The sequence below is a fragment of the Nicotiana tomentosiformis genome, chromosome 3 (assembly GCF_000390325.3).
Source record: "Nicotiana tomentosiformis chromosome 3, ASM39032v3, whole genome shotgun sequence".
In the NCBI taxonomy this organism is placed as follows: domain Eukaryota; kingdom Viridiplantae; phylum Streptophyta; class Magnoliopsida; order Solanales; family Solanaceae; genus Nicotiana; species Nicotiana tomentosiformis.
The window spans coordinates 73,237,761-73,259,762 of NC_090814.1; the positions used below are offsets into that span (position 1 = coordinate 73,237,761).

Sequence of the window (22,002 nt, forward strand, 5' to 3'; positions counted from 1 at the left end):
GCATACACAGACAGTTCTTTTGGCTATTTTGTAACCAACTATGCGACCGATATGCGGTCCGCATATCGGTTATGCGATCGCATATGCGATCACATACCTTGTTCCGGAGCTCCATTTTTGGGTTTTTAAAACCCGACCCTATTTCGTTAAATACACTCTTTGGGCTATTTTTGAGATATAATCTGATATTTTAGAGTGAGAGAGAGTGCCCTATAGTGAGAAGGTGTTCTTCAATATTTTTTCTTCAATTTTTGCTCAAGTTTTGAAAGATTAAGAAGGGAAGCTCACTAGGTCTTCATCCTAGAGGTAAGATTCTACACCCTAAACCCTAATTTCGAAATCTTCTAAAAATGGATAACTAGCAAGATAATTTTTGGGCATGAGAGTTGTTATTTTACATGCATGTGTTATCAAGGGGTGTAGGAAGATTGTTGAGATAAAAATGGTAAAGATTGGGTTGTGGGATGATGGAATCCTTCATAAAAAGGATATTGAAACCTTATGCACACTTAGTGTTTGATAAAATGCTCAAATGAGCTAGAACCATGATCATCTTCCTAATTTTGATTCAATTTGTTATATTTCTACAATAGATTGAAGTTGCTAAGAATTCCAGAATATTTTAGAGTTTAAGGAAGCTCAATTGTGGTATGTTGGATAAACTCTTCTCTTATAATTGAATCCCTCGATATTCATGTAAATTATGTAAGTCCCGAGTAATTCATTATGAAAATGGCTATTTCGAGTAAGATTGGGTTGAAAGATATATGTTCACCAAGCATCCCAAATGATTTATTCATGTTATGTTACCAATTGAGGATGTGTTAAAATATGGGTTGTGCAATAATAATGTTTACTTTAAGTCAAGTTCAAATGAAGGCTATTATGCCAAATTTTATGAAATATCTCTATGTGCCTTAGACTCTAAATTGCTCACATGTGTATTACACACCTTGATTTGAGTTGTATTTGTTGTTGATGATGATAATGATATTTGAAATTGATAAGGTGAGCATGATATACTGAATATGGCCAACGTACCAAGAATGATCTTATAATTATGGCCATTAGTGCCAATGAAATGAAAAGATGTGAAAGTAATACAAAATGCGATAATTGATATAAAAAGGTTGATGTCTCAAATAAGACAGCCTAGCCGGACGGGTCGTGATCGGACACCATGCCGCACACATGGTGGTGATTGTGCTGGAAATTATAATTGAAATTGTAATGGATAGCCTAGCCGATTGGGTCGTGATCAGACTCCGTGTTAAAGATGGTAGTATTGATATTGAGAGAAATTGTGGTGAATGTCTCTAATGAGATGGCCTAGCCGATCGGGTCGTGATCGGACTTCGTGCTAAGAGTACGGTGGTACTGGTTTTGTGAATAATGGTATTGTGAATAATGGTGTTATGGACAATGGTATATCGATACTAAAAATCTCCCAATGTGAGATATGGAAATTAATTTGAACACTGTCTTGATCCTAAAATTGAGGTTTGATGTTGATTAAGGCTTTCATTGATATTATAATAATTTTGTTTGTATTATCTGTCATTATATTGAGAGGGTGTTTAGTTATACAGACTAGTGCTATTCGACGGTACTAACGTCCATTTTGCCAGGGGCGCTGCATCTTTAAATAGATGCAGGTGGTTCCACAACAGAAGATATTGATCAGTGATAGCAGTACACCTTCTTCCCAGCTGACTTGGTGAGCCCCACTTCATTCTAGGGTCATGTATCTTTTGTACTTTATGTATTCGGTTTGAGGTATAGCCGGGGCCTTATTGCCGGTATTATCATTATACTTTTCTTTATCTATAGAGGCTCCGTAGACATAGTGTGGGTTGTGTATTGGTGCTGGGAAAAGACAAACTATGTTATGTTGTGGTTGTATTACTTATCCATTTGAGACTTTAAAAATGATGAAACTATTGGAAATGAATTGGTATTGTAGACATGAACACATTTTCGTCTAATTAATGAAAATATATATATCTATATTCATGGATGAGTTTGGGGTAGAATGAAATCTATTTTGGGGCGTGACAGAGGCTTTCCCCGTGTTTGCGCACACGCAGCTTTTGCGCATAATCTCGCTTATGCGCCCATGGACATCGGTTCTGCATGACCGCAAATGCGCCTCAAGCTCCGCATCTGCGATCTTCCTCACCCAGCTCACCTCGCTTCTGCGACTCCTTTATCGCTTCTGCGACTATCACGTCTGCGCAAACCAGCCGCAGGTGTGATCACACTAGATCCTGCCACCAACAGCTTTAGCCAAAAATGATCCAAGCGATCCGAACCTCGCCCGAAACTCTTCCGAGCCACTCGGGACCCCTCCCGAATATACCAACTAGTCCTATAATATAACGCGGACCTACTCGAGACATGAAATCATACATAACAACACCGAAACGATGAATTGCACCTCAAATCGAATTTAATGAACTTTGAACTTTTTAACTTTCAAAACTCGTGCCGAAATATATCAAATCAACCCGGAATAGACTCAAATTTTGCACACAAGTACCAAATGACATAACAAAGCTTTTCAATTCCCGAAACCACAATCTGAATCCAATATCTTTAAAGTCAACTCTCGGTCAAACTTATGAGCTTTCCAAACCTTCAAATTTCCAACTTTCGTCAATTAGCGTCGAATCCTTCTAGAGATATCCAAATATAAATTCAGACATACACCTAAGTCCAAAATCATCATCTGAACCTAACAAAACCCTCAAAACTCCGTTCTGGGGTCAAATATATAAAAGTCAAACTTGGTCAACTCTTCCAACCTAAAGTTGCAAACATAAAATTCATTCTTCTAAATCACTTCCGAATAACCTGAAAACCAAAACCGACGATTCGCACAAGTCATAATACATCATACGAAGCTACGCATTCCCTCAAACTGCCGAGCGAAGTGTAAATGCTCAAAATGACCGGTCTGATAGTTACAACTTGGCTTCTACAAGTGGAGAAATTCTACAGCCGCACAATTTCATTTGCGGCTGTACTTTGGCTTCTACGGCCATACTTTTCCTTCTACAATTTCACTTTTGGCAAGGCTTCACACTTGGTCATTTTGCACAGTCTCTAAACTTTTTGAATTCTTGTTAGTGTGACCTTGTTTTGCGGCCATACATTTAGTCTGCGAATCGCACTTCTCTAAAAATCCTCTGGCTTCAGGTGCCAGTTTTGCGGTCGTAGAGATATTTCTATGGACCTCACTCTCTTCTGCAGCCACAGAATTCCTTCCGCGGACCGCACTTTGGCTTGCTGCACTCCTTCTTGCCTTTATGAGCTAAAACACTCCTTTTGGAGTTATAATTCTTCGTTAAGGTCCAATTCTCCAGTTGCCTGCAAATTTGCACAATTTCATTAGTTTTGGAAACAAGAATCAACACTTTCGCACTGAAATTAAACAAGAAGGTACTAATAAGTGGTTAAAATCCACACTTATCATGCATGCGGTTGGTTTTGCTGTAAATTCTTGAATACAAAATGCTCACATGAATTCTGCATGTTAAATTAAAAATCCTAACTATTTAAGTTTAAATGGCTTCTCTTTTTGTGAATATCTATATTCTTTTATACTGTTCGTGTGTTTTAATGTTCTAACAATGAAACGGGTTCTTTATTTTCACCCTTTCTTCCTATATAATTATCTCTTTTCCTTCTTTTTTAGTTCTTTTGTTTTTGTTTCTTTTCTTCATTATTTCTTGTCGTATTACTAGTAACTAGTTTCTCGACACGTGTGTTGCACGTGTATATAACGAGTCATGTAATGCATAATTTTGTACAATAATATTAATGTTATTAAAATAAAATTTTAAAAAAATATGTATACAAGAAAAATAAAGTAGAAGTTTAGTTGTATGTTCAATGTGGATCGTCATATATAGTGACTTGTTTTGCTGGGGTAAAGATGTTTGGATATCGTTTGAACCTACAAAAATATTAAAAAAAAATTTAATAAGGTACATGTGATAGTTTGCTATTTTAATTTCATAAAGCAAAAACATCTATGAAGCGTATTTTACCTAATACTTTCACCCTTTCTTCCTGTATAATTATCTCTTTTCCTTCTTTTTTAGTTCTTTTGTTTTTGTTTCTTTTCTTCATTATTTCTTGTTGTATTACTAGTAACTAGTTTCTCGACACGTGCGTTGCACGTGTATATATCGAGTTATGTAATGCATAATTTTGTACAATAATATCAATGTTATTAAAATAAAATTTTAAATAAATATGTATACATGAAGAATAAAGTAGAAGTTTAGTTGTATGTTCAATGTGGATCGTCATATATGGTGACTTGTTTTGTTGGGGTAAAGATTCTTCGATATCGTTTGAACCTATAAAAATAAAATTTAATAAGGTACATGTGATAGTTTGCTATTTTAATTTCATGAAGCAAAAACATCAATGAAGCGTATTTTACCTAATACTTTCTGATAGATTGATTTTCTTAGTTTATGTTTCTTTCATCTGTGCTGGTTGCTCGATCATGATCAAGACTCTAATTGTCGATATTGATATCCTTTTGCAGGTGCAACATAAAGTTTTTTTTTCAATATAAAGTTGGCCATGTGAGAATATATTGTGAAGATCCAACAAGGGAATTGTTTGACCATATACTTTATTTATTGTCCTTGCAAAACATAAAGGAATTAGCATCTCTAAATTCTGCAATAGCATTACAAGTCATCCGACCACATTAATTAGTTTATAAATAAAAGAAGATGAGCATTCTCCAGTCATGTATGATAAACTTTTATGATAAGCATAACACAACATCCACGCCGATAATGTGATGCACCGTAGCAATGGCGTAGCCACATACAATGAACAGTGGTCCGTTGAACACCCTTCATAAAAACATTATACTTTATATATACAAAATTATACCGGATATACAAATCAAAAATTACTTTTTATACATGTATATTAAATCTTGAACACCCTTAACGAAATTTTTGGCTTGGTCACTGCACCGTAGGTATATAACTATCATATGATATGAACAACCCTTAATCCTATTAATTGTGAGGTAAGGAAGGACTCTAAACGCCATGTCGATATGTATGCAGTAGAGAAAGGATGCACATTTGTTATGTCGAAGAACAAAGAGGTTTGCATCAACGAATGAAAAGAAAAGTATTTTTGCTAAGGTTCCACATTATATATCTGATAAAAACTATAGATTCACCTCTATATATTGAGGTCTCACATTATACATGTAGAGGCACGCACATATACAATATTGGTATAATCTCACGTAGTATCATCTCTGTAGAAGCAAAGGAGTTATTTCAGACCCAAATCAATGACAAGAAGATATAAATTTGTACACGTACCTTCATCAAAGAACTCTATGGCTCTATAATGGAGGACAATCATTTTTTATATACTGATCATCAAGGCTTTGTTCTCATTTTTAAAAGCCAACTAATAGTTTCTCTGTTCTTAATTGAAAAGGCAGCCACGGTTGATAACAGAATAAGAAAAAGGAACATGCAGTTAGAAACTATTCTGAATATTAGAAACTAATATGATTTATATGAAGGATTACAATCCCTTCAATTGAGTAAATCATGCTAGAGAATGGTAATGAAAGTATGAAAGAATATATATAGGCAAGGTGTTTTAAGGAAGTAATCTTTAGTATAGTATCTCCTCATGCAGTAGAAATGGTTTTAAAAAATCTATCCCTAGGATAGAATACCCATTTTAGTTTCTTCACGACAAAAACTCTAAGCAAATAGTAAGAGGTGAATGGAAGAATTGATAAAGTGATTTGAGAAGAATGACAAATTGGCAAAGTTGGCATAAAGAATTTAATAATTGCATTATTTTTTCTCTACACCTTGACAATAGAGACAAACATTAAGGCAAGCTTTTCTCCTTCAAGGCAACGGTTGAACAAGACTTTTTGAAAGCACTGTTAAACTATTTTTGAAAGAACACTTAGTTGTTAATAAGAATAAACACAACTTTTTAGAAAAGCCACTTAAATCAAAATATTTTTTCCCTATTTAAATGGTATTGCTAATATATTATTCTTAATTATTTTTAGAAGTAGAATATTTAGGTAAATAAAAAGGGTATTTTAGTAATTCAACTTTTAACTTTAGGGGTTTATGCTTTTAATATAATATAGATATATATTATGTATATGCATTGCATGTATAAATCGTGTCAATTATTACAGTATTTTTATTAAAATTAATATTTTCAAAATCATACATATTTTTAAATATGAATATTTCTTTTTCCTTTTTTTTTGGTTCTTTTGTTTTTGTTTCTTTTATTCATTCTTTCTTGTTGTATTACTAGCATTGCATGTATAAATCGTGTCAATTATCACAATATTTTTATTAAAAATTAATATTTCAAAATCAAATACATATCATAAAAACTATTTGTTTGAATTATAAAATATAATTAAAGAGTACAAAATAAGTCAGCAATAGTAATGATCTATTCAAAATGAATAAAATTTCTAAACTTCCAAAGCGACCAAATAAGCTAGACAGAATTAGTTGTGATTATATCACCTTTATTTTATGAGGTACAAATGTATTATTCCCCGTTCATTTTTACTTATCCACTATTAATTTTGCATATCCCTTAAAAAATAATAAATAAAGTATATAATTACCATGATATTTATATTAATTGATGTATATTTTTAATAATTTTAAGAAATAATTTAAAATGAGTAATTAATGTTGTGGTATAACATAAATAAGAAATTGTTTCTCTTGCTACACAAAAAGTGACTAGCGTAAGCGAAAATCTATTTTTTAGAATAATAAACAACTAAACTCACGTATTATTTATGATATGATATCCTTTACCCGATTATTAACCTAATAAAAGATGCCGCCTCTCTCCTCCCCAGGTCGCCGGCGGTCTTCTCTCGGTTGCTGACCAACGCCATGAACAAGCATAGACTTGGACTACAACATTGGCTGTGCTTCTCCTATCTCTCTAGAACAACAAAGAGACCTTTTACTGCTTGGCATTTACCTGCTGAAGCAATATCATGTGCTGTTCCCACATCCTCCCCAGTTAATAATCACAAGACCTTGTGTTTTTCACTTGCAGAGCAGTTAATACTCCGGGGGTTATTCGGTTCAGCTCAGAAAGTGATTCAGAGAATCATCAAGCAATCCTCATCAGTCTCTGAAGCTATCTCAGCCGTTGAATTCTCCATTTCTCGCGGCGTTGAGCCTGATGCAACTAGCTACGGTTTTCTCATTCGACAACTCGTGGCATCTGGTGAAACCCAAATGGCTGAGGATATTTATGTATATTGCATTTTGAAGAGAGGTATTGAACCGAAAGATAAGTCTTTATTGAATTCCATGGCCATTTGTTATTGTAATTTGGGTAAATTAGAGGAAGCAAAATTGCTTTTTGATAAGCTATTGGATATGAAATTGAGGCCTTGTAGTAGCACGTGTAATGCGCTTATTAAGGGATTTTGTGGCCAACATAGAATCTTGGATGGGTTTGATGTTTTTGTAGTGGCTGTTGATGCTGGAGTATTACTAAGTTTCGGTTGTTACAATAGGTTAGTGGATGGATTTTGTTGTCGCGGGTCCTTAGACGAGGCACTCTATGTGTTTGATGTAATGTGTGAGAGAGGGGTGTCGCCCAATGTTCATTTGTTTAAGACATTGGTTCTTTCGTTGTGTAAGAGGGGTCGAGTCGAGGAAGCTGAATTGCTGAGCATGGATATGGAGTCTTATGGTTTTGTTCTGGATAAAGTCATGTACACAACTCTCATTAACGCGTATTCGAAGAACAAGAAAATGAAAATGGCTATGAGGGTGTTTCTTAGAATGCTTAAGTTGGGATGTGAACCGGATAAGTATACTTACAACACGCTGATGCACGGGTTTTTTAGCTTGGGCATGTTGGACAAGGGTTGGGTGCTACATCAGCAGATGGCTGAATTTGGATTAGAACCTGATGCAGTAAGTTACCAAATCATGATTGGCAAGTATTGCAAGGATCATAAAGTTGATTGTGCGTTGATGCTGTTAAATAACATGATTCAGTGCAATGTTGCTCCAAGTGTGCACTCTTATACTGCTTTAATTGCTGCTCTTTATAAAGAGAATCGGTTAGCAGAAGTAGATGTCTTGTACAATAAAATGTTGGATAATGGATTGGTTCCTGACCATGTTTTGTTTTTTACCTTGGTCAACAATCATCCAAGAGGGTCAGAGATTACTCTAGCATGCGCCTTTTTGCGGGCAATTGCCAAGAATGGTTGTGGTATTGACCTTTCTAACATCCCTAGCCCTTCCAGTCGAAAAGTTACTACAGATATCATGTCTGATATTGATCATCTCTTGGGAGAAATTGTGGCAAGAAACTTACCTCTGGCCAATGTTGCTTTCAATATATACATGATTGCTTTGTGTTTAGGAGGAAAACTTGATTCTGCTCTTCTTTGCATGGATAAGATGGCAAGCCTTTCTCTTCAGCCTTCACTGTCAGCTTATAACTCTATGATCAAGTGCCTTTACCAAAACGGACTACTTGAGGATGCCAAATCCTTTGTTGAAGTTATGCAAGATCAAGGTCAAGTTCCAAATCAAGCAACATTCTTGATTATGGTGAATGAATACTGCAAACAGGGTGACATACAATCAGCATTTGAAGTTCTGGACCAAATGGAAGAGAGTGGATTGAAGCCTAGTGTTTTGATATATGACTCCATCATTGGGTGTTTGGGCAGACAAAAGAGAATAGATGAGGCCCTTGAAGTTTTCCGGAGAATGCTCGAGGCTAGAATTTATCCTGATGAAACTATGTTTGTGACAATGATTAATGCTCTATCAATAAATGGACGAGCTATTCAGGCCCATGAGCTCTTCGACAAAATGTTGGAAGATGGAGTTCAACCAAGCCACTATGCTTATACAGCTCTTATACATGGGTTAGTTAAGAAGAACATGATTGAGAAGGGCTGTGTATACCTTGATCGAATGATAGAAGAGGGTTTCATGCCAAATACTGTTCTTTATACTTCTCTAATAAAACAATTTTTAAGGAAAAGAGAGTTTGAATTTGCATTTAAGTTGGTTGATTTGATGGAAAGAAGTGAGATTGAGCGAGACCTGGTAACCTATATTACTTTGGTCAGTGGCGTCTCAAGAAATATTAGGTCACTTCATGGGAAGTGGCTTGTTCCGCAGAAACAGTATGAGAAATCCAAGGAAATGTTGTTCCGTCTACTTCATCAGAGTGCTATGTTTTCTAGGGAAAAATGTTTGAAAATCTCAATTAGCTCTCAGGAACAAATTAAATTTCTTGCACTTAGGCTGATAAACAAAGTGAAGAACACTCCCCTAATGCCAAATTTGTACTTGTATAATGGCATAATTTCAGGGTTTTGCTGGGCAGAGAAGATGCAGGATGCGTATAAGCACCTGGATATTATGCAAAGTGAGGGCGTCCAACCAAATCAAGTTACTTTTACTATTCTAATTGACGGGCATTTCCGAAGTGGCGAAATTGATCTTGCTGTTAATCTCTTCAACAGAATGAATGCACAGGGTTGTTCTCCTGATAAAATTGTGTATAACACTTTAATAAGAGGTCTATGCAAGCATGGAAGGCTCATTGATGCTCTTTCGATCTCATACACAATGCTCAAAAAAGGATTTGCCCCTTCTAAGGCATCATATGAGAATCTTCTCACTTCTCTTTGTGCTAATAATTGGAGTGTTCATGCACTGAAGATATGTGAAGATATGCTAGCCCATAAATATGTCCCTTGTGGCCATAATCTTAAATTGTTAATTTGTATGCTAGATGAAGAAAATAAGTCGCACGAAGCTCGTCTTATGAATGATTTGCTCCTTAACAAAAGAAGATTTATGATGTACACAAGCTAGAGGTTGGTTATGCAATCTCTCTGATATTGCTGGGCTTCGTCCCCATACTGGTCCGTGTGCATGTGCAGGATACGGACTTTTGTGTGGGGCTATACGTTGTAGCTTCAGTACCCTCAGAACTCCCTTTGGTAAACTGTTTTCAGCCACTGGCTATGTGTATGTCTTAACTCTTATTTTTGTTTGAAGTTTCTAGGTGGTCTGGTATTCTCTGGATTCTAACGTTGAATGACTTGGTGGTTCTCAGGTGTGCATAATCCTATTTGAAATGCATTCGTAGCAGAACTCAGGAGGTAATCTACCTGATTATGCTCCATAACCAACCACTCTACTAAGAGGATTGTATACCATGCCCTCTTTAAATTCTTGGTCTAATCTTCTTGTTCCAGCTCAAAAGGAACTGTGCGGTTGTTCTTGGCATGGCCCATTTCATTCCCAGCTGATTAACAAAAAAATTGGCGGACTTGTAAGGTAACAGAACAGTGCATAAACAAGTGCTTGTTGGTTTTAGATTCTTCCCTACACGAGTGATCTGATGAATGCATGTGTGCCCCTTCTTTGTAGATTATCTTGAGTCAGACAAGCTTCTTAGATACCAGCCCAACACAAACTTTGACTGGTGCATTAGCTTACCTTATCTGCTTCCACGGTCCAAAGTAGTCTGGTTGGTATCTTTGAGAGGTATTCTATATCAAGATTTAACAGTGAAGGAGCCATTTCCTTGACCTTTCCGGATGAGCTTATCATCTGTTGGAACCTTGGAATGAGGAAAGCTGAGAAAATCGGAGATACTTCCCATCTCCCAATCAGTGAAGGTCCGCCTGAAGTTGATATTCCAATTGTTGTTTTCTATGCTTTGTGCCAAGGTGAGTAATATTCTGTGACAGATTGTAAAGTGAGGGGAATTGGTCTTTAAGAGGAGAGTAGTATTACCAATTACATCCTGTGTATATAAGTTTGACTTCAGTCCTTGGTTGTGCTGTCTCAATACCAATTCCTTTCTAGGCTGCCCCAATCCCTTCCTATGATTATTCACATCCTTGCTTCTATCCTGTTCTTTCTACAAAAATAATTAAACTTGATTATCAAAAAAGTTGTCTTTGGATGTTCTGAGCAAAAGTCAAATTTTGTCTAAACATGGAAGAAATTTTTGTTTCGTACTGACTTTTTGGTCTTGTACTCATTCATTGTCAGCAGCTATCCAGGTTAGAGGTCTACCTTTTATGCTATATAGGTGAGAAGGCCTTTCTAGTTCACTTTCTTTTCCTTCAATGTCGTTTCAACTTATCTAGTTTGAAATTTTCTCCTGATATGCCCTGTACTGATGGAAATACCTCCTCTCTTTTGCCTCCAGCAGATAGGATTGACTGCTTGTCAGTCTGTTTCTTTAATGCTATCTTGGTTTTGTTTTTTCAGTCAGTGTTTTATTGGTTCCGAAAGAAGTACTCTGGCAATATTTTAGTACAATTCTCTGCCGTTAGTGACTATAACTACCAGAATGTGTCGTGAAAACCAGAATATAGAGTTTTTGCATAAAAGTCTGCTTCAGAAGCCACTTCCATAAAGAGCCTAGTTACAAATCATAATTCTGTGGATGCAATTTAGTTTATTACGTGTAAGTCCAACGTCTTCCTTATACATTTTTTTGTGTGTAGCTATTATGCAGGTATGAGCGCAAGTCAGTTCTCCGATTCTTGGAGACTTCGGAAAACTATAGGGTGGAACGCTGCTTGCGTTTATACCAGGAGTATGGAATTGTAGATACAGCTTCTCTCTTGTTAGAAAAGGTTGGTGACATTGGAAGTGCCCTTTTGCTTGTTGTATCTTCGCTTGATGAAAAATTCATCCTGCTTGATACTGCTATTGAAAGTAAACACTGTGATGCGGCTCCCGAGCATGTCAAAGCTATTTTAAGCAAGAAAGAGGTTTTAGTTTCTTCTAATATTCTTCTTCTGTGATAAGGTTTGTCTTGTTAGGTGTTCCTTCAACATCTTATTTTATTGCAGGTCACTGACATGCTAGATATTTCGCGCACTTGTATTGGACTGTACCAGAGGAACAGCCCCCGATTGGACCCCCCAATGAAGCAGAGAGTCTGTGGTTTCAGTTTCCTCCCTTTTTTGATAGTAACTGTAGAAACTAAATCATGTTCTGCAGTTCAACTGAAATTGGTAGAAGGGGGTGTGTACACTTATGAATGGTACACACTTCTTGAAGAAGCAACTTTGTTGTGAAAAGACTTGGCAATGCAATCCTGTGCATGATGCTTGTCTCACACAAAACAACCTGCAGAGAGAGGTGTATCAATTTGTAGCAGATGTTTCATGTGCAATAATGAGGAGGAAAGTAGCGCATATATTTTTTGCATTTTTTATTTTGTAGTTTAGCTTCTTTATTAGTGTAAATCTTGCTTTCCTTTAGTGCGTTTGTTGGTAAAATGAATAAAGAAATCAAAATATACCAATTGACGAGAGTACATCGCGATTCAAATTGTTGGGCCTGTGCTAAGCACGGCTGCCTCGTCTAGTTTTAAAGTATTTCAGGCTAACGTTGACATTAGTGAAACTATTGACTATGGTTCATTATTGAACATTGCAGCATTTCATTCTTTATACAAGGATAGAAGTGGTACAAGCAGAATGTCATAAAAATTGGGATTTGGCCCGTACTCATTACTAGTGTTTACTTTTCATTTTGGAATTCAAAACAACATCTAATTCCCCATATGGCATCTGGTATTTGAATTTTCAATTTCACTAGCAGTTCCTCATTCTAGAAAAGCCCAAATTTGTAGAAATCCTGAAGAAATAACCTTTAAATCAATTCGAGAGTATTATGGACTATCTAATTAATGTTTATGCACTGAAGATTTAACACTTTAAGTTGATGTATGTGATTGACTTTCAAACTGTTATTGTCAATACAAATCATTAGTCATTTCTCTCAAAGATGCAAAAAGTCAGATTGAGAGATCTTGCAATATTTTTTTTAAGTAGAGTGATCAAACCGTTTAACAACGGTAGAGGATCACTGCATTAGATTTCTATATTCTTAATATTGTCTCATATCTTCTGCTTTCATAACAGGATCTTATAAGCAAAGAAAGTGCATCCCTTCATAATAGTCATATATCCAAACTCTAAGTCTATGTCTATTCACATCAGACATACTGCAAATTTAAGCTGACAAAGTTAATTTCTGTTAATTTCATGATCTTTATCTGAATATAAAGTCAAATTTTGAATAAGATCCGATTGTACTAAACGAAGGAGGCTTCATTTAGACGAATCCATCTTTTTTTACAACGATCTGTCATATTTCCGTCCTATTATCCAACAATTAATAAAATAAATAGTTATTTATTCATAAAAATTACTAGTATTATATATTTCAGCATGACGAAGAGCCAAGCGCCAAGGTCTTTACTCTTTAGTGCTTTTATATTATGTATCATAAATTTTTCATTTTATTGAGGAAAAAAGATCATTTTAATAAAACTGCCATAAAACTTAAATACATATCGAAAAAAATTATGCCCTATTATAAAATAAAAACTGTAAAGTAAAGACAATTATAGAGAAAAACTGATATATTATTCAAACTTCAAACTTAGCTGTCTGCATAAGCTGCTTGCAACCTGTCTGTTTAATAAGAAGTTGCTGCAAATCATTTCATTGAGCTGCTTGCAACCTGCCTGCATCAGCTGCTTGTAGATAAACTTCAACAGAGTACTAAATGGATAATCTTCTTCAGGAAGATTATCTATCGCGAAGTAATAAATGGACATCTACAATATAATTATTTTCATAACACTCCCCATTGGATGTTCATTAAAAGGTATTGTGCCTCGTTAAAATCTTACTAGGAAAAACCCAGTGAAAAAAATTCTAGTGAAGAAAAAAGAGTACACATATTTAGTAATACGCATTTCTAGTTGCCTCATTAAAAATCTTATAAGGAAAACCCTATGGGAAAAAACCTTAGTAAGAAAAAAAAAAAGTACATCGCGTATTTTACTCCCCCTGATGAAAACCTTATTTCAAATATTTGAGTCTCTGCATTCCAATCTTGTATACCATCTTCTCAAAAGTTGAAGTTGGCAAAGATTTAGTAAATAAATCTATCGGATTGTCACTTGAACAGATTTGTTGCACATCAATGTCACCATTTTTCTGAAGATCGTGTGTGTAGAATAATTTTGGTAAAATGTGCTTCGTTCTATCTCCTTTTATAAATCTTTCCTTCAATTGGGCTATGCATGCAATATTGTCTTCGTATAAAATTGTGGATCTTTTATCACACTCCAAACCATATTTTTCTTGAATAAAATGAATCACTGATCTCAACCATATGCATTCCCTACTTGCTTCATGAATAGCTATTATTTCAGCATGATTTGAAGAAGTAGCAACAATTGACTGCTTTGTGGAGAGCCATGATATGACAGTACCTCCACATGTAAACACGTAACCGGTTTGAGATCGAGCTTTATGGGGATCAGATAAATAACCTGCTTCTGCATAACCAACAAGATCTGCACTACCTTTGTTAGCATAAAATAAATCCATATCAAGAATTTCCTTTAAAAATCGCAAAATATGCTTAATCTCATTCCAATGTCTCCGAGTAGGAGAAGAGCTATATCTTGCTAGTAAATTAACAGAAAATGCTATGTCAGGCCTTGTAGCATTAGCAAGATACATAAGTGCACCAATTGCACTGAGATAGGGTGTTTCAGGACCAATGAGTTCCCCATCCTCTTCTGGAGGTCGGAACGGGTCCTTATTCACTTCAAGTAATCGAACAACCATTGGTATACTCAATGGGTGCGCTTTGTCCATGTAAAAGCGTTTTAAGACTCTTTCTGTATAGGCAGATTGATGCATAAAGATCCTATTTGCTAAATGTTCAATTTGCAGTCCAAGACAAAATTTTGTCTTTCCAAGATCTTTCATCTCAAATTCTTTCTTAAGATATTCAATTGCCTTTTGGAGCTCTTCCGGAGTTCCAACAAGATTTATGTCATCAACATAAACAGCAAGTATAACAAATTCTAATGCCATTTTCTTTATAAAAATATAAGGACAAATAACATCATTTATGTAACCCTCTTTCAGTAAATATTCACTAAGGCGATTATACCACATGCGCCCAGATTGCTTTAAACTGTACAAAGATCTTTGTAATCTGATTGAATAAATTTTTCGAGATTTCAAATATGCTTCAGGCATTTTAAATCCTTCAAGGATTTTCATGTAAATCTCATTATCAAGTGACCCGTACAGATAAGCTGTAACCACATCCATCATATGTATTTCAAGCCTTTCACGTAAGGCTAAACTGATGAGATATCGAAATGTTATGGCATCCATAACGGGTGAATATATTTTTTCATAATCGACTCTAGGTCGTTGTGAGAATCCTTGTGCGACAAGGCGAGCCTTATATCTTTCAACTTCATTTTGGTCATTCCTTTTTCGCACAAAAACCCATTTATGACCAACTGATTTTATACCAGTAAGTGTTTAGACTACTGGTCCAAAGGCCTCTCTTTTAGCAAGTGCGCTCAATTCTGATTGAATTTTCCCTTGCCATTTTGGCCAATCAGATCTTTGTTGACATTCTTCAACAGATTGGGGTTCACAATCCCCACTATCTTGCATAATGTTAAGTGCAACATTATAAGCAAAAATATTATTCACCACTATTTCAGATCGATTTAAATTAATCCCATCACCAGTAGAACTTATTAAAAGTTCCTCGCTCACTTGAGTCTCGGGTTCAGTAATTTCTTCAGGAATCTCAGAACTAATCAGATCTTGGGTAACTTCAGGAGATCCCTTTATAGTATCGTTTTGATCATTTGTCGATTTTCTTTTTCGAGGATTTCGATCCTTAGAACCCAAAGGCCTACCAAGCTTCAGGCGTACTTTAGGTTCACTAGTTCTTATGCTAGTAGATGGTCCTGCTGAGACATCAATTCGTATAGGTACATTCTCTGCAGGGATAAGTGACTTAGTTATCCTTTTCAAATCAGTAAACGCGTCTGGCATTTAATTTGCTATATTTTATAAATAGATGATCTTCTGGACCTCCTGATTACATATAGGGGTACGTGGATCAAAATGAGATAATGATGAAACTTTCCACACAATTTCTCTTTTGATTTCCTTTTTCTCTCTCCCTAATTGTGGGAAATTTATTTCATCAAACCGACAATCTGCAAATCGAGCAGTAAATAAATCTCTCATCAATGGTTCAAGATAGCGAATAATAGATGGTGATTCAAACCCAACATATATTTCTAACCTTCTCTGCGGGCCCATCTTACTACACTGTGGTGGTGCTACTGGCACATATACAATACATCCAAAAATTCGTAGATGGGCAATATTTGGTTCATGACCAAAAACTAATTGTGATGGAGAATATTTATTATAATGTGTCGGTCTGAGACGGATAAGTGATGCTGCATGCAAGATAGCATGGCCCCAAACAGTAGTGGGCAATTTTATTTTCATAAGTAGTGGTCTTGCATTCAATTGCAGGCGTTTAATAAATGATTCTGCAAGGCCATTTTGAGTATGAACATAAGCTATATGATGTTCAACTTTTATCCCAACTGATAGACAATAATCATCAAAAGCTTGAGATAAGAATTCTCTAGCATTATCAAGGCGAATAGCCTTTATAGGATAATCTGGGAATTGTGCCCTTAATCGAATTATTTGGGCTAATAGCTTTGCAAACGCCAGGTTGCGAGATGATAGTAGGCACACATGAGACCATTTTGAAGATGCATCTATTAGGACCATAAAATATCTAAACAACCCACTTGGTGGGTGAATAGGTCCACATATATCCCCATGTATACGTTCTCAAAAGGCAGGGGATTCAATGCCAACCTTCATTGGTGATGGTCTAGTGATCATTTTGCCTTGATAACAAGCATCACAAGAAAATTCATCATTTGAAAGAATCTTCAGGTTCTTTAATGGATGCCCACTCGAATTTTCAGTAATTCGCCTTATCATTATTGATCCAGGATGGCCCAAACGGCCATGCCAAAGCATAAAAGTATTTGAATCAGTAAACTTCCGGTTTACGATAGAGTGTGCTTCAACTGTACTAATCTTTGAATAGTATAAGCCAGAAGATAAAGTTGGTAACTTTTCTACAATGCACTTTTAGCCAGAAACATTCTTTGTAATACAAAGATATTCCATATTCATTTCATCTATCGTCTCAACATGATACCTATTTCGGCAGATATCCATAAAACTCAACAAGTTTCTTCGGGACTTGGAGGAGAATAATGCATTATCTGTAATAAGTTTTGTTTCCTTAAACAGAAATACAATAGCTCTTCCGGAGCCTTCAATCAAACTTATATTACCAGAAATTGTAGAAACATTTGCTTTTTTCCTTATGCAAATAAGAAAAGTATTTATGATCTTTGAATATGACATGAGTTGTTCCACTATCAATTACACAAATATCTTCATGATGGTTTTTGATCCAAACATAATTTGAGAATTATCCATATTCTTCAAAATGACATAAACAAAATAAATATGATAGTAAACATTATTATCAAAGCATAAATTTTATTTATGTACAACTATTACATAACCATACTATCTACTACAAACAACAAAAATTAAAATATTTACATCTCTACAGATTCACTACCGATCACATGACTTGTTTCTCCTTCTGCTAGCGCAAAGTAATCAGCTACATCCAAATGCATGAAGTCTAAATTATCTTCAGAAATAAAATTTGCTTCAGCATTTTTCTCTGTTTTCTTCAAGGAGGCTTGATACAGCTCAACCAGGTGCTTTGGCGTACGACATGTACGTGACCAATGTCCTTTTCCTCCACATCTATAGCATGCATTTTCTGACTTTGCTGCTTGCACCGCTTCATGTTTTTGTTCCTTCCTTTTCCACTGCTGGTAGTGAGGAGGGTTTTTTTGTGCATTATTATTACAATGATTAGAGTTTCTTCCCCGACCACGGCCATGACCACGACTGGGGCCACGTCCTCTTCCACGCTTAGCTTGGTAAAAGTTCGTCTCATTCACTTCAGGGAATGGACAAGAACTAGTAGGTCGGCCTTCATGGTTTTTCATTAATAACCTATTATATTGCTCAGCTACAAGAAGATGTGAGATAAGTTTCGAATACTTTTTGAATCCCATTTCTCAATATTGCTTCTGCAGGAGCATATTCGAGGCATGAAAAGTGGTGAAAGTTTTCTCCAACATATCATGATCAGTAATATTATCACCACATAGTTTCAATTGAAAAATAATTCTGAACATAGCAGAATTATACTCACTGATAGATTTAAAATCTTGTAACCTTAGATGAGTCCAATCATAATGTGCATGTGGAAGAACGACCATCTTCAGGTGGTCATATCTATCTTTCAAATTATCCCATAGTATGACTGGATCTTTAACAGTAATATATTTCATTTTCAGGCCCTCATCAAGGTGATGGCGTAGGAATATCATTGCATTGGCACGGTCTTGGTTTGATGCTTGATTTTTGTCCTTGATGGTGTCTTCCAGACCTATTGCATCAAGATGAATTTCGGCATCAAGCACCCAAGACATGTAGTTTTTGCCCGATATATCCAGGGCTACAAATTCAAGTTTAGAAATATTTGATATTATTTAGAAAAAGAAAGTTCGTACCTGTGATACTTTCAAACTATTTGCTCGAGATGGCAGAGTCTCGTGCTGATAACGTGTTATAAAATAAAAACTGTAAAGTAAAGACAATTATCGAGAAAAACTGATATATTATTCAAACTTCAAACTTATGTACATAATGAACTGAAAACTCCTCTATTTATAGAAGAAAGGAAGCAGCTGCGAGGCTTTTCAGGAAGCAGCTGCAAGGATTTTCTTTAGCTGCTTGTAAGCTGTCTGCATGAGCTGCTTGCAACCTACCTGTTTAATAAGAAGCTGCTGCAAATTATTTCATTGAGCTGCTTGCAACCTGCCTGCATCAGCTGCTTGTAGATAAACTTCAACAGAGTACTAAATGGATAATCTTCTTCAAGAAGATTATCTATAGCGGAGTAATAAATGGACATCCACAATATAATTATTTTCATAACATGCCCCTTTTATACTTGCACTTTTGAAATCTCCAATAGAGTAAAGGATATGAAGGATTCATTCCAATAGATGTCTTTGCCTAAAAAAAAGTAAAAATTGCATGCCCTATTTGGTCTCCCCTTTTTAATTTATACTCGTTTTATTTTTCCATTTACATCTGTACCCATTTTTTTTTTATTAAAAGTATTTTAAAAAGATGATTTTGCCCTTCTTTAATAAAAGACTATTGACAAAACTGTAGATTGCAGGGTAAAACTTCAGCATGTTTTGGTATGAAATTTTAGCAAATAAACTAAATAACTTCAGCATGCATTAGAAAAAACTAATTAGAAAATTACATACTGCAAGACAAAAACTTAAGCATGTTTTAGTGTGAAATTTTAGCAAATGAACTAAAAAAAACTTTAGCTTGTTTAGACTGAAGTTTCGGATAAAACTCATGACAAAACTGTAGACTGCATGACAAAACTTCAGAGCAAATGGACTAAATAACTTGAGCATGCATTAGCAAAAACTCATTAGAAAATTATATACTGCAAGATAAAAACTTAAGCATGTTTAGTCTGAAGTTTTAGCAAATGAACTAAATAACTTAAGCATGTTTAGTGTGAAGTTTTAGCAAATGAACTAAATAACTTAAGCATGTTTAGTCTGAAGTTTTAGCAAATAAACTAAATAACTTCAGCATGTTTAGTTTGAAGTTTTAGCACATGAACTAAATAATTTCAGCATGCATTAGCAAAAACTCATTAGAAAATTACATACTGCAAGACAAAAACATAAGCATGTTTAGTTTGAAGTTTTAGCAAATGAACTAAATAACTTAAGCATGTTTAGTCTGAAATTTTAGTAAATGAACTAAAAAACTTAAGCATATTTAGTTGAAATTTTAGCAAATGAACTAAATAACTTAAGCATGTTTAGTCTAAAGTTTTAGCAAATAAACTAAAAAACTTAAGCATGTTTAGTCTGAAATTTTAGCAAATGAACTAAATAACTTCAGCATGTTTAGACTGAAGTTTCGGATAAAACTCAAGATAAAACTGTAGACTGCAGGATAAATAACTTCAGCATGCATTAGCATGAAGTTTTAGCTTCAACACGAAACAACTTCATGCTATATTAGCATGAAGTTTTAGCTTCAAGGTGAGAGGAGAGGAGGAGATCTCACGTGATTAATGCGTGATGCAGGTTTTATATCTTTTATCAGGGGTGTAATTATCATATTATTACGGATTTTTTGTCAGCTGGCTATCAAATCAATATTTTTTTAAAAATAGAATACAGGTTAAAAGGTGGCACAAATATAAGGTACGGCCCCTGAAAAAGAGATTGGTTGGGCTGAACTTATGTTCCTGATCTTCAATTGTCAATGCTCCTTACGAGACTAGCATGTTTTCTCAAGCCATGATTACTGTGCTCTGGCCCAATCCATTGCAGCAATACATCTTAGTAGAAATTAATAAAATAAACTTTTATAATAGTATTCTTAATAAAATAAAATAAAATTATAGTTGTACAAAAGGCAAGCATAATATAGTAGAAAAAACTTAGTCCAATAGTTAAAAGTTAGTAATGCAGGCAAGTTGATATATAGCATTAAGGAGTGACCAGACACGAGTTAAAAACAAATATTTATAGAATGAGAAACATCCTTAAAAGAAATGGAGAAATTGCATTCGATTCAAAGGTTGAAATTGATAATCTAATCGTAACTCTTTCGATTCTTAAAGAGTTGTCCCTTTAGTTGCTTATTTCCTTTTTCCCTGAGCACATCTTTTAGTTTCGGAAATAGATAATACATGAAAAGTAAATGAACTATTCCATATGTACATAAAACTTACTTCAGAGTTTTTAGCCAAAATTATCCTTTATCTTAATTTTGTACTCCAAATATAATCCTTAGCACGATAAGTTTGCAAAACTTGTGCACATATGGTCCAACTAACAGAAAACTCTCACAACTCTGTTAAAACTAGCAGTTAAGACTCACTTGACTGACACGTGTGAAAGGGAAAAATAGTATGCCATTGGGAAATCAGTCTGCTTCACCAAATTCTAACTTGATTTGCACGTGAATCGTATAGACTGGTTAATAACCTTTGTTTTCTGAATTAATGATGTTCATTGGTTGCTGGAGTCAGTAATGTTTAGTTGAATCAATATATTTTGTGCCAGATTTTTCTTTTATCACTTTCTTCTTTCAGGATCTAAGAACCTGAGCAAAGGAATCACCAAGATGTAGAAACTTAATGGAGTGATCAAACCAACTGCAAGCTCATCAAATGAATGATTTGGCAAATACACATGAAAACATGAAACAATGGCATAAGTTTATAATGTTTGAAAGTAATGAATAAATGATGCTAATAGGGGTGGTATCTGGGCCGGTCCGGGCCCTAAACGGGCCAAGTGGGCCGGTCCCTAACTAAACGGGCAAACGGTCTCTGGTTAAACGGTCCTTTTCTAGGAACCGGCCCGGGATCGGGCCCACGAACTCATGGTTCCTGGCTAAACGGGTAGGGTCCGCGGGCTAAGTGGGCCCAACAGCTAAAATATTAATTTTTTTTTAAAAAAAAAAGAATTGAAATTAGAGACAAAAAATGTAAAAAAAAATATCTAAGGCAATGCCTTGTAAATTTTATTATAAAATTGTGACCTAAATTTTTTAATTCAAAATTTAAAGACAAAAATATTGTAAACAGATATTCAAAGCAATGCCTTATAATTTTATTATAGCATTAAAAAAAACATGACAATATCTTTCTTAATCTTCCTCTCCCTATGGAATGAGCACAACAAAGTGCTAATACCACCATTGAGAAGAAAAAGAAACTAATCAAGATGTGCCAAAATACAAGTTACATAATACATACTAATTTTTGTTCATACAAGTTACATGGTATCTCTTACAAACTTCATAAATCCTTCAAGATTCGGAGG

General features: G+C 35.1%; 1 protein-coding gene across 8 annotated transcripts; it reads left to right on the forward strand.

Annotated features, from left to right (window-relative positions):
- The first annotated feature begins 6,875 nt into the window (after positions 1 to 6,875).
- LOC104102066 (pentatricopeptide repeat-containing protein At5g62370) lies at positions 6,876 to 12,402 on the forward strand. Of its 8 annotated transcripts, none has more exons than XM_070197127.1 (6): positions 6,876 to 10,085; positions 10,174 to 10,219; positions 10,316 to 10,397; positions 10,491 to 10,792; positions 11,582 to 11,851; positions 11,933 to 12,402. In XM_070197127.1, exon 1 carries the CDS (start codon positions 6,954 to 6,956, stop codon positions 9,927 to 9,929), a length of 2,976 nt encoding a protein of 991 aa, XP_070053228.1. In that variant the 5' UTR covers positions 6,876 to 6,953; the 3' UTR covers positions 9,930 to 10,085; positions 10,174 to 10,219; positions 10,316 to 10,397; positions 10,491 to 10,792; positions 11,582 to 11,851; positions 11,933 to 12,402. The 8 variants fall into 8 exon arrangements, with proteins under 8 accessions (XP_070053228.1, XP_070053230.1, XP_070053225.1 ...); XM_070197129.1 differs by having other exon boundaries at positions 6,876 to 10,057; XM_070197124.1 differs by having other exon boundaries at positions 10,174 to 10,397.
- The last annotated feature ends 9,600 nt before the right edge of the window (positions 12,403 to 22,002 follow it).